The following is an 11,604-nucleotide window of genomic DNA, read 5'->3' on the forward strand; positions in this document are numbered from 1 at the left end:
CCTAACCCTAACCCTAACCCTAACCCTAACCCTAACCCTAACCCTAACCCTAACCCTAACCCTAACCCTAACCCTAACCCTAACCCTAACCCAACTCACTCCAGACGATGACTGCCTGACTTGGCAAGATGATCGTGCCAAGAATCACCAAGGCAAACAAGAATGTTGGGCAGATGATGCGAGACATGACGACTGTGAGATCTTTGTGTCTTGGTGTCGGATAGCGAGACTGTCAAGTTGAGAGACTTTACGAGAGGGGCTACCTCCGGAGCTGGAAAGTGCATCAATTTATAGGAACCTGCCTTTCAAGACGCGAATTGCGACTTTGCCTGGTTCGCTGTCACGCAGGCGGGCTAAGTGGGACTGATTCCCTGCCATGGGGCTCGGAACGCTGCTCGCATCGATGTCGCATTGCAGACAACAAGCCGGTCCCTCGTCGTATAGATCCTTAATTTGTATCAGGACGCAAGTAATGAACCTCGGGCGGGCAGCGATGTTGGGATTTTTACGATTCCGACTGCCCGGGCCGGCGAGACGTGACCAGTCAATCTCATCAAGTCGTCATCGACGGGCCGGTCGTGCCTCATCAAGTCCCGCGATCGGATCATCCCCTTTCGATTCGCTGACTGGTCGCCTGCCTACCATATGTCTGCGCGCCGTATGCTCCCGTCCGCCTCTGCATCACAATCACGGGCCGCTCTTGCGCTGCGCTCTTTGTCGCGTTCCTTTTGCAGCATGCCGATGTGTGCGCCCGCGTCAGAAGTGCGCGAGCCGAGAGCCGTATCGTCCTTGGCGATGCTACGCGCGTCATGCACAAGCATCGCTCATTCACGACACGAAGGAAGCAGAGTCACCGGAAGTCTCAGCTTTTCGCGACCCTGCTGGACGCACACCCGGGCCGCAGGGCTAGTAAGACGCACAGCTCCATTCATCTTCTCCATACGTCCCCTCGAACGCTTGAAAGATCATGCATTCACAAGCGGCCAGCTACTGTGCCCCTGGTGAGGATCGATTGTGACATTCTTGTCTGTGACGCCTCTCCTGATCCCACAAAGCCGCGAGTCGAGATGCCGAAAATGCCACTCGAAAGAGTGAGGTACCTCTGAGCCTCGCTCAGGCAAACATGAGTCGGGCGTGGCAGTCAGCTGCTTTCCGCCTTGGCCCTCAATCCGAGGTCACTTCGAATTTCCAACCAGGGTACTGGCCCTTGAGGAAATTCACCGTAGCGGGCCCATACTCCGAGTAAGCTCTAAGGAGCAGTAGACGCGTGTAAGTAGATCTTATTACAGCGTCGCAGGACCGAGACACTCACGGCGCTCCAGTGTTGCAAAAAGCGTATATGCCGCCATCCACATGAGCGTACTGCATCAGTGCTACCGTCGGTTGTCCAACCAGTGTTTGGCACGTCGAGGTCCACGTTTTGACTTGGCCGTCGAAATTCAGTCCAGGTGGCTCGTGAGTCACCCCTGTCGTGATGGAATTGAGTCAGTCTTGAGAATCCTCCAAGAGTCGAGCAGACAGGCCCAGGGCTTACTCACTGTACTCCGTGTATATGGTCTGGCCGGTGCAAAAGCTGAAACCAGCAAGAGCCGTTGCAAGAGGCAAACTGGTGACGAAGGCTTTCATTTCGGATGCTGAAAGGGGTGGGTAACTAGATGATGATGAGAAGAGGTGGGGTAAGTGGACTCTCGAGTGCGTGCCCTCTGCCGACAAGTGCTGACCCTTTATAGCGTTATCCTCCGCCGCACGCACCTGCTGCTCATCGCAATTGCAACGCGCGCGCAGCCCGGAAACAGACTTCCAAATTGAATTGATTCATATCAAAGGCGCTCGCGGCCGGAGGTTCACGCAATGACTGACTGATCGCGCCATTGTCGCAGCCAACGGGACTAACGTCGGCCGAGGGCGAGCCGGGGTGGGTGTGTTTTTTGCGACTGCAGTGATGGCACTCTTTTAATCCTCAGCCAACGATGTTCTGTCAATGAATGTCATAGCCTTGGCACCTTTTGTGCACTGACGTGGACGGAGGTGATGCCACGCTTCTTAGCTGAGCGTGGTCTGCCCATGCGCAGACGGAGGTCAACACCGACGAGCAGTATTTTTCATGGTGGCTGCCTTCGTGATCATCGCCAGTGCCGGGTCTTTTGGTCCGCGGATTCAACATTCGCTGCAGTCATGCCATTATTCCCGGTACACGCATTCTGCACTACTTGAGCTGTATATGCCAAAAGTGTCTGGGCCGACACATATTGTATGAGGCACCACGCTCAGGTCGATCCTGCCCAAATGATCATCGATTCGAGTCAAGTGCCGGTGCACTTCGATGAAGCTTGCTACACACCACGCCCACAGATGAGAAAAAAGTCGTGCACGTAGGCTCTTCCAATCTGCTTGAGCTGATGACATGTTTGTGCAGTCTCACGAGCTGACAACACCACCAGTAGCGCTTCAAATGCGAGCATTGTAGCGAGAGTGCCTGGACATCTCTCATTGTGTTCCAGTGTTACTCTCCCCCGTGGAGACTTTGAGGTGCACCGTTCCACAAATCGATCCGTCCCATCGTGTCCTTTGGCACTATCAGCGCGTCAAAGTCACAAATTTTGATGCTGGTGACACCTTGGCGATCGTCCTCCTTCATGTCATGTCGGCGCTCCGACTGAAGACTATTGCGGTCGGATGGGCGTTGTCAAGGTGTTTTCGATCCGCGCGGCTTCCCCGCAGCGACGGTCGCTTTTGCAAAGAACCAGCCAACAAATCTGGAATGCAGGTCGTCGATCACCTGCGGTGCATAGTCAACATTCGTGCTGCAAAAGGCGCCGTACACGCGTCAGCCACGACACGAACTGAACTCAGACCCGCGATCGCCCTTGTTCTCACTTGTAGTTGCCGCATACGCAATATGTGGTCTCGTCGTGCGAAGAGTACTCGTAGCTCGCAGTAAAAATTCTGGCGCCGACAATCTTCCGGCAGGTTGCGGTCCAATTCCCTTGCTGTTCGTCAAACGGCATCAAGAACGGAGCGTGAGTGACCCCTGCGGACAGAAGAGCGCGGAGCGGTGTCCAGCGCACATGGCCCAACCATCGAGATGCGAACGGGCCATACGTACTCCAATTGTAGACGGTTGCCGCTGCCACCTTGCACATGAATGTTAGCAGACCAAGTATTGGCAAAAGCCAGGTTGAGATGGCATTGATACAACGCATGGCGAAGTATAGGGTCGCTGATAGGCAAGTGAGAGCAAATAGTCAAGAAGAAGATATGGTGATACCGAAAAAGCGAGTCACACTGACGTCTGTCGAAAATGGATTCTACGCTTTCGGTGAAAAATTTTGAAGCTCTGCGCTCTTACAGAATGCGCTTCTACGCACATCGACGGCCCGACATGTCAGACACCCACAGCGCCGCCGCCAGGAGTTTCCAAGATGAGTTGACATGCAGGCAACCGCGCGGACTCGTAGCCCGCAACAGGCTTTGGAGATGCAACAACGTTCCTGCACCGCGCGCGGCGGAACCTCATCCTTCAACTCAGGTGACAATGGCTAGGCGACCGCAAAGGCACGCACCCCGCAGAATTTTGCCTTCAAGCATTGTAAATAATGAGTCACAATTCGGGCGGGCATCGCGGCTCTCTCATTTGCACTCGCACGCTGTTGTGCAGAAAGAATGTTGAATTTCTTACAAATCGAACAGCGGAGAGTCAGAATCGAGCGAAAGAATACGAGTGCCTGTAATCATCATGTACGCATGCTTAAGCAGCAGACTCATGCCCTGCTTAGACTGTTCCGCGACTGCATCACCTGTCAATGTGCCCTGCACCAGATATGCGCGCCCGCATGCGTATGTGGGCCTGTACCTCCCAACATCCACTCTTGGCGCGTGACTCTCTTTGGAAAGACCAAGATTGTCGGCGTGTCTTTCGAAGGTGAAGCGCTTCCCTCTTTTTGAGCCATACAGCACGATCCGTCGGCGCTAGGCGCGGCAGTGTCGACCGCCTCTATGCTTTTCCTGGTCTGGGACCCTTCTTCGGTAGTGGGGCAGATATGGGAGCTCGATTGAAAGTCCATTCAGGGAACTTGGGTTGCAAGATGTCGATGACTCGCTGTCCATAATCAACGTTCGTGCTGTCGTCGTGCGAAGGCGACTGAGCGTCATACACGGCAGAATACGCCAGCTCCTCACGGCGCGTCGACTCACTAGTAGTGACCGCAAAGGCAGTACGTAGCCTTGTCGTTGGCATGGTACGCGTACTCTGACCAAAAGGCCTTGTAGCCCACTACTGTTTCGCAAGTGACCGTCCAATTGCCTCGCTCTTCCTCAAAAGTCATATAAGGCGGGTCGGTTCGTACCTCTGCAGCAGATACCCGCAAGAGGCGTGTCAAATTTGCACGCGTCTCCTTTTCGACTCGACAACAGCTCGTGACTCACTCCAAAGATTCACCCGGCCAAGTGCCAAATTGCTGAGCACAGCAAGAGCGATCCATACTGCCACGCCAATGGTAGAACAGCTGCGAGGCATTGCAAAAGCACAATTGTTGGGGAGTCAAATGTCTCTGTTAAGTGGTCGTCGAGTGTCGCAGAGCGTCGGGTGTGTGTCGCAGATGGGACAAGTGCGACGCGGCCGAAGAAATGGAGGTTTTTCATACCCATTTATCTTCGGCTACAACCTGCAAAAGCGCTGACAAATTCAGCTCCTCGGGACCTCGGTAGCTCCACATTAGCTACGCACGTCAGACAGCATGGTCCATCTCTTCTTGGAATGAAGAGCTGACCGCCGTGCCGCTCCACTACGGCGGCAAGGAAATTCGTCGATACGCGAGAGATGGTCGCGCGGCGGTGTGAAGACCTACATCACCTGACCTCTTAGCAACTCTTGGCAGGACCCGCAGTGTGCCTGACTCAAGGCCAAGCCATGAGCCATCATACAAGTGGAATTACACAAATGGAAAAAGGCACTCAAGCAGGTTCGTCGGGCCGCGTGGTCTCGGAGCGTCATCGTGCAAAGGGAGCGCAACGTCTCTTACGCGAATTCGCAGACCCCTAAACTTCGAGGGCGTTGCGGTGCGTTGTGCACTTGCTTTTCAAATTCTTTTTCTTCATCCATAGGTGAAGCAGTGCGATCTACACTCGGTGATGGCCAGAGCGTTGTCGATGACCGGACTGGCTAGTCGTGATCGGGAATGCCATCAAATATACAAGCGCGCGCTCCCGTCTACACTCCGCGGTCTCTCGACTGACCCGACCCTACACGGTGCCTGAGCGCCAAGCCTTGGCGCAATGCTCTTCTAGCACGAGCTCGAGTTCAATCCCCTACCCGTCTTGATGGTGCTATGGCGCTCCTTCAGGAAACACGCGGGGCATAACACGCTCGCGAACGGCACCTCGAGATCAAGGCTGACATTTGTGAATCATTTCAAATTTCTGCTTCTCGAGCATTCGGGATTGCACCTTCGGCGGGCAAGGAGCATGGGCCCACTGGTAGCGCGGTGCCTGCGGACCAGGTCAACCGCACATCACCTCTTAGGCAGGAGGCCAAGATTCCCAGCGCCAGTCGAAGGCCCAAGCGGGGTCCTGCGCCGGCAGATTCTCCATCATGTAACCCCCAAAGTCCTTTCCTCCGCTGAAAAGTCATGCAGATCCAGCACCGCGCTGCGTCAGCCCGCGTTACCATCCTGTTCAAGACGGGATTTGTTTATCTTCACTCACGGAATGTGGCACCAAGCAGCCTTTCCACCATGAGCCTTTTCAAGATCCCAGTTCGCATGTCCACCTGACAGACCTTTGCATTCCTTTCCCCAGGCGGCCTTTTGGTCTTCAACAGTCATCCACGAGGGCCACTGTTTAGGGTGTATGCGGAGGTCTGATGGGTGTGGCAGAATTAGCTAGTAGTAAGGTAGAGCAGATTCTGACAATTACCGCTCACACTGTTCCCTTTGCGGTCCCCCTCCCCATACGCTAGAACCGCTATCAGGAGAACGTTTGACCACGGCTGCGGTCGCTGCAGTGGTAGGGGGCCACGAGTACCAGTAATAGCCCAACTTCCATTCGGGACTCTCATTGCCCAGAGCAGCTCCAACGTCGAATCCGTAGTCCGCTCCGCCGCCGCCATCTTCACCACTAAAGGTCGGGATCAAGCGTTGTAAAGCGGCGCATAAGTCGCAGCAACGCGGGGCCAAGACGATGGCCGCTGGCACGCCTCGACTCACGGAATATGGCACCAGCCATCGTGTCCGCCAGCAGAATTCAAAACGTAGTCCCACTGAGCATCCGCGCCTCCAACATGCCCGCAAGCGTTCCCAAAGGCGACTTTTTGCGCGTCGTCGTTGAGAGCGGCCGGATGATGGATGACGGTCACACGATTGTCTAGCGAGCGTGATGACATTACGAGTGAGCCAGTAGCGAGCAGGGCACAAAAAAACTGGGCTCAAACTCACATTTATCCTCCTCTTCGCCCCAGCCGCCAGGAAGGTCACCGCCGTGGTCATGCGCGCCACCATTGTCGCGTCCAGCAATGGCCGCAAGTGGGGCGCTCAGAAGAGCACAAAGAATGAGCTTGGACAAGATGTTCATCGCGGTAGCGAAGTCGATGTAGGTGCGATACTGTGCAGCGCTTGCGTGTTCAAAAGGGGGGTCTCGTGCTCCACTGAAGTCCATCTCCTCTTATAACTCTTCTGGGGACACGTAGAGCTCCAAGGGCTTTGACGTGGAATGTCGCCAGGGTCGAAGATCTCATTGTCAATCCGGCTGCGCCAAAGACGAGGGCCCAATGCATTTGCGCAATATTCGGGGTAGGCTCCGCGGACGCGGTGGGGCCGACGCATACGAATTACGGGCCGTCACTGATGACAGTCGGCGCAGTCTCTATTTTGGGGCTCGCTCACTCCCGCCGTCAATCCACCGCCGCGGGGCTCGGAAACGGAATGGAGATCGTTGAAGTAAGCGAACAACAGACACGCAGGTTCTTATTCCGAGTGATGTCAGCGCCGTTGCATCGGTGTGCCGGTGGTGCCTATTGTAACGCCAGGTGGCCTTTAGCGCAGTCAAGACACTTGCGTTCCTGCGTGGCTACGCGATCAAGGTGCCCAATGACCGCGCCCCAAAGTGTTCCTGTCGCACGTCCCTCATGCCTCTTCTCGCTTCATGTCTCTGTTCGACGGGCTCTGAGCAGCTTGTTCGCCACCAGAAGCCAATTGCCTAGCTCTTGCACCTGCTCTCAACTCCCTCGGCGATTCGGTGTGCGAGGCCCCATGCTTGGGCGTAGAGTGGGCCGAGGCCATCTCATTGCCACGCGTCGGTCGGACCCTCCCGCATGCCTCTTCCAGCGTAGCAAAGTGCCTGGTCGTAGCTTGCAGCCACGCAGCCTGTCTGCTCGATTCTCCTCCCCTCGAGGACGTCTGCGTCGCAGGCGCAGCCGCTTTCTTAGCGAGCTTCTCTAGCGCTACCAGGTGCTCCAAGTCCCACCAGTTGCGTAAAGGCTCATTGGGCGCTTTCTTCTTTTGGCCCTCCTCGGATTCCGACGCGCCCGCTACGCCCGCCAAGCCGCAGAGATGGGCCAATGTAGCGCTGACCAATGCCCTGTCCGAGTATCCGCCCTCCAAGACGCTCAAAAGCCTTCCACCGGCGATATCCCTAGCCAAGGTTTTTGCATCGTCAGCAAAGCGTCGGTAGAATTCGGGCGGTACAGATTTGCCATGACGCTGCATTCCAGGATGCTCATGAGAGCAGGCATCCATTCCGCACGAGACTATGACGAGCGTCCGATCCGATTGCGAATCGGTTCGGCGCGCAAAGTGACGCGCTTTGTTGAGAAGCACAGAGTACTTTTGCCGATATAGTTCCTCGAATTCGCGCTCCGTTGTGTGCTGCTCCAGATGGACTGCGAAACGTTGAGGGGCATACAAAGTCAGCAATTCACGAGACGAGAAATTTCCCAAAAGTCGCTGGCACGCGGCAAGCTCAGTGCAGTCCCGAAGGACCGTCTCTCATATCGATCCAGCTCTAGAAGATCCTGCAGACCCCAGTCTGCTGGACTTTCCTCAGACCTTTTCCTAAAAGTATGAAAAGGGTCGTCTCCGCAGCTCCGAGACGTGGGCACATCTCTGAAACACGGAGAAAATCCCTTCACAACCATCCTAGCTCGCGTGCACGTGCCTCGAATCCCAATGCGCGATGAGAACTGGCACGCAACTCACCATTCCATATCCACTGTCCATGAGCACCCTCTATGCACGTGCTGGCATCCCTGACCAGTTCCGCGTCTCCGTCTTCGCAGGGGTAGCTCTCGATATCGTGCAAAGACCCGTAGAACACCTGCAGGTCCCGCTCCTTGGTTAAGCGCTCCTCTTCCTTTGCGTTCGCATCCGAAGCAGCAGAGTCTTGAGCACCGCCCGCGCCGGAGCGCCGCCCGCCTTTTGGCTTGCCTCGTAGAGACCGCAGCCCAGCTATGCGAGCCTTACGCTCTCCAGCCCTTCTGGCCGCCTCGGCATTCAGCCGCCACGCAATCGATTGCGTTCCGTCTGCAGAGAAGCTCGAGCAATCAGAGAACCACGCAAATGTCTTTAAGCGCGCACGAGAAAGCCGACTCACTGCCGTGGTGCAAGTCAATGTCCAGCACAATGATTCTATCCACCGCGTACTTTCTTTGCGCAAGCGATGCCCCTACAAGCACGTTATTGACCCAACAGAAGCCGCTCGGCGTAGCCGATCCGCAGTGATGGCCGGGCGGTCTGACCACCACGAAAGCTGGCGCACGCGACGCAGAAGCTTCCGCAGTGGCGCTTCCGGCGCCTGCCAGACTTGCGCCCGGTGCAGCAAAAAGGCCATCTATTGCTCGATTGATAGCTCCCACAGATGCTTCGATCGCAGCTTTGCTACCTCCGTCCGCACCGTCGACCCCGTCGTACACGACGCCTTGGACATCACTGTCGCCTCTCGCTGGACCACACAGGTACAAATCCCCTTGAGGCCATCCTAGCGGCACCTCGGATTCTCGCTCCCGCAATTCCTCGCTCGAGTCGCTCTTTGGACTTGCTGCTTGATCTGCGCTGCTGTGCTCGTGAAACTTGTTCGGCGTGTGCGGAGCTGCACTGGGTGGTGATTGAGGTGGTCGGTCGGGCGCCATCAAGCAGAGCCTGTCCAGATAGTGCGCATAAGTCTCGTGTTTACGCGGCTGAGAAGCGATGGGGTACAAAGGCGCTGCCTGGTCCGTGAGTTTGTGCCCGGCGGAATCATCACCCGCCTTGTGCTCCTCTCCCACTTGCTCTCCGTGCACTGCGCTCTCGCCCCGTGCAGCCGCAGCGAATTTCGCCACAATGTCCGTTGCGGCCTCTTTAGAGGAAATTGTCACATCTGTCTCCTCCGCCTTGACAGGCGCAGATCCTGCCTGCGCATCGTTGCCGCCCTGCGCCGTTGCAGCGCTTTGCTCCGCAAGCTCCAAGACGGGCTCTCCATGTATGTCTGCAAACGCAGGGTGCGAGAGCAGAATCTTGCTGCGTGTAACGTGCACTCGGATGGCGGCAACAGAGGTAGAAGAGGAAGCTGAGAGCGATGCTGTCGAGTCAGTCGGATCGACCTTCGCTTCCGCTCGTACATCCAGCGAAGCGAGCGCAGTGGACAAGTCCTCCATTCCTGCATCTGTTTTACCGGAATGACCTGCTGAGCTCGAGGCTTTATGGCTCGAATCAGCGGCATTTCGCTGTGCGGCCACGTCCGCGTCACGATCAACGCCGATCGCATCATGGCCGGCCGCGCATCTGGCCAAGAAAGCAGCGATGCCCAAATTTACTGCCCTCACCCTCTCCGGCCTCTCGACGATGAGGGACACATCCTCGCTGCGCACATAGCGGTGCGATTCGATCGCAGGTGGAAGGTATACGTTGATGCGTGGGCTGCCTGTATGCGCTTGCCTTGCGGCCCCGTGGTCTGCTACCGCTGATGAAGCAGCGGGGCGTGCGGGAGCGGTGGAAGCGGTGGAAGCGGAAGCCGATTCATGAGCTTTGGCAGGCGTAGTGGCGCCGTCCAAGCGCAGGCTACCGAGGGACTGGAGCAAGTCATCGTCTGTCGTGTTCTGCTGATCGCGATCGCCTTCCTGGTCAGCAGCCGTCGCGGTTGAAGCTGAGGAGCTTGTAGCTGGCAGTAACAGTGCGGCCTGGTCTGCAGCCAATCCCTGGCGCTCCTCCTGAGCGAAGGACGATGCCAGCTGTGAGGGAGCCTCTGCATTGCCATCCCTTCCCGCCCCTCTGTTTGGGATCTTGACCAAGAACACCATCCTTGGCCGAGTCGATCAAGTCGCAGAGGTCTGAAAAGCGGACTGTATGCGGTGAGAAGCGAGGGCTTGAGCCTCGCGCTGTTATGCGGGATGCGGGAGGCGGGACACGCGACGCGCCACGCGCGATGACCTACGACGTTGACAGTAGTGATGATGATGATGATGATGATGATGGGATGCTGCATCGACCCGCTTTGCTCGAGGCGCTAAGCAAGTCATGTGACTTGCAAGTCCACCGGTGTCGCCTCGATTCTGATTTCAAATCTTGAATCAGCTCACGACTTCATTGAATTGGCTGACAAGTCAGCAGCCCCACCAGCATATTCAAAATTTAAAATTCAATTAAAGATTTGCTGCATGCGCATATAGCAGCCCCGCCTCCGCTCTCACGCGACACGATCGCGCGCAACGCACGCTTTTAGCGCCTCCCGCCGGCGCAACGTTTTGAATTTGTGACTTGGCGCAACGAGCGGGGCCAGATGCGCGACGCGTTAAAAGCATCATCACGTGCTGAAAGTGGCTCGAAGCTTCACCACCATCACGCTCAAACACACATCCATGCACGGTGACGGCATCAATCAAGACGGACAGGCAATCTTGAAGCACCAATCGTGTATCGTGTATCGTGTATCGTGTATCGAATCGTGGTCGAACAAGCCGTGGCTGGTCAGAAGCTACATTTGTCTCTGCTTTGGCATTGCGAGTCTGGTCTTCAAAATTACGAAGGACACGAATAAAGTAGGTGTGGGGATGAGTGAGTGAGATACCAGTATCTGCAGGGTTCAATCACGAATCAGAATTCATCAAGATTCGAAGTCAAGAGTCTTGAGTGTGAGTGTGAGTGTGAGTGCACGGGGTCCACGTCTGTCCCGTGATTCGACACGTGACTAATCAAGAATCAGAATATCCGAACGCGTTTTTATGCGCACGCGCACGCGCACGCGCACGCAGCCAGAGCGCGATCAGCGGGCGAACAAGGATGAACGAGTCCGTCGCGTTCGGTGTCGCGGTACATGCAGCTCCAATCTTCCTCGTGGATTGTGATTGCAAGAAGAGAGTTGGGGGCTTGGGTCTTGGGGCTTGGGGCTTGAAGGAACTCGGATTGACGATCGAGCAAGCACTGGCACGAGAGCGAGCAGTAGAGTGCAGGGCGAAGCGGGAGTCGAGTGCGCGTTAAAAAAATGCACCGCGATCCCGTCCCAGCGCGCAATTCCACTGAACCCGTACTTTGTCGAGCTTTTGGTCCGCCATCGTGCTTCCGGCTTGCGCGAGATCCGAAAGGCGTTGATGGCGGCTCTGAAGCGCGAGCGGCAGACGAGGCAGGCGAGCTTTGCGACAGA

General features: G+C 56.2%; 5 protein-coding genes across 5 annotated transcripts; all 5 read right to left on the reverse strand.

Moving 5' to 3' along the window:
• Window positions 1-1,164: 1,164 nt before the first annotated feature.
• On the reverse strand, window positions 1,165-1,626 carry IE81DRAFT_332657 (hypothetical protein; the record flags this gene model as incomplete). Its single annotated transcript, XM_025515328.1, has 3 exons — window positions 1,165-1,249; window positions 1,313-1,466; window positions 1,539-1,626. The coding sequence occupies 3 exons, from the start codon at window positions 1,624-1,626 to the stop codon at window positions 1,165-1,167; spliced, it is 327 nt and encodes a 108-aa protein (XP_025366131.1).
• Window positions 1,627-2,686: 1,060 nt separating this feature from the next.
• On the reverse strand, window positions 2,687-3,203 carry IE81DRAFT_350583 (hypothetical protein; the record flags this gene model as incomplete). The annotated part of the gene is made up of 3 exons (XM_025516569.1): window positions 2,687-2,804; window positions 2,878-3,031; window positions 3,107-3,203. The coding sequence occupies 3 exons, from the start codon at window positions 3,201-3,203 to the stop codon at window positions 2,687-2,689; spliced, it is 369 nt and encodes a 122-aa protein (XP_025366132.1).
• Window positions 3,204-3,994: 791 nt separating this feature from the next.
• On the reverse strand, window positions 3,995-4,516 carry IE81DRAFT_350584 (hypothetical protein; the record flags this gene model as incomplete). The annotated part of the gene is made up of 3 exons (XM_025516570.1): window positions 3,995-4,121; window positions 4,195-4,348; window positions 4,426-4,516. 3 exons carry the CDS (start codon window positions 4,514-4,516, stop codon window positions 3,995-3,997), a joined length of 372 nt encoding a protein of 123 aa, XP_025366133.1.
• Window positions 4,517-5,517: 1,001 nt separating this feature from the next.
• On the reverse strand, window positions 5,518-6,567 carry IE81DRAFT_332658 (hypothetical protein; the record flags this gene model as incomplete). The annotated part of the gene is made up of 5 exons (XM_025515329.1): window positions 5,518-5,617; window positions 5,704-5,857; window positions 5,921-6,114; window positions 6,204-6,360; window positions 6,432-6,567. The coding sequence occupies 5 exons, from the start codon at window positions 6,565-6,567 to the stop codon at window positions 5,518-5,520; spliced, it is 741 nt and encodes a 246-aa protein (XP_025366134.1).
• Window positions 6,568-7,118: 551 nt separating this feature from the next.
• IE81DRAFT_350586 (Arginase/deacetylase) lies at window positions 7,119-10,264 on the reverse strand (the record flags this gene model as incomplete). The annotated part of the gene is made up of 3 exons (XM_025516571.1): window positions 7,119-7,873; window positions 8,190-8,513; window positions 8,584-10,264. 3 exons carry the CDS (start codon window positions 10,262-10,264, stop codon window positions 7,119-7,121), a joined length of 2,760 nt encoding a protein of 919 aa, XP_025366135.1.
• Window positions 10,265-11,604: the final 1,340 nt, after the last annotated feature.

The sequence above is a fragment of the Ceraceosorus guamensis genome, assembly GCF_003144195.1.
Source record: "Ceraceosorus guamensis strain MCA 4658 unplaced genomic scaffold IE81scaffold_159, whole genome shotgun sequence".
In the NCBI taxonomy this organism is placed as follows: Eukaryota; Fungi; Basidiomycota; class Exobasidiomycetes; order Ceraceosorales; family Ceraceosoraceae; genus Ceraceosorus; species Ceraceosorus guamensis.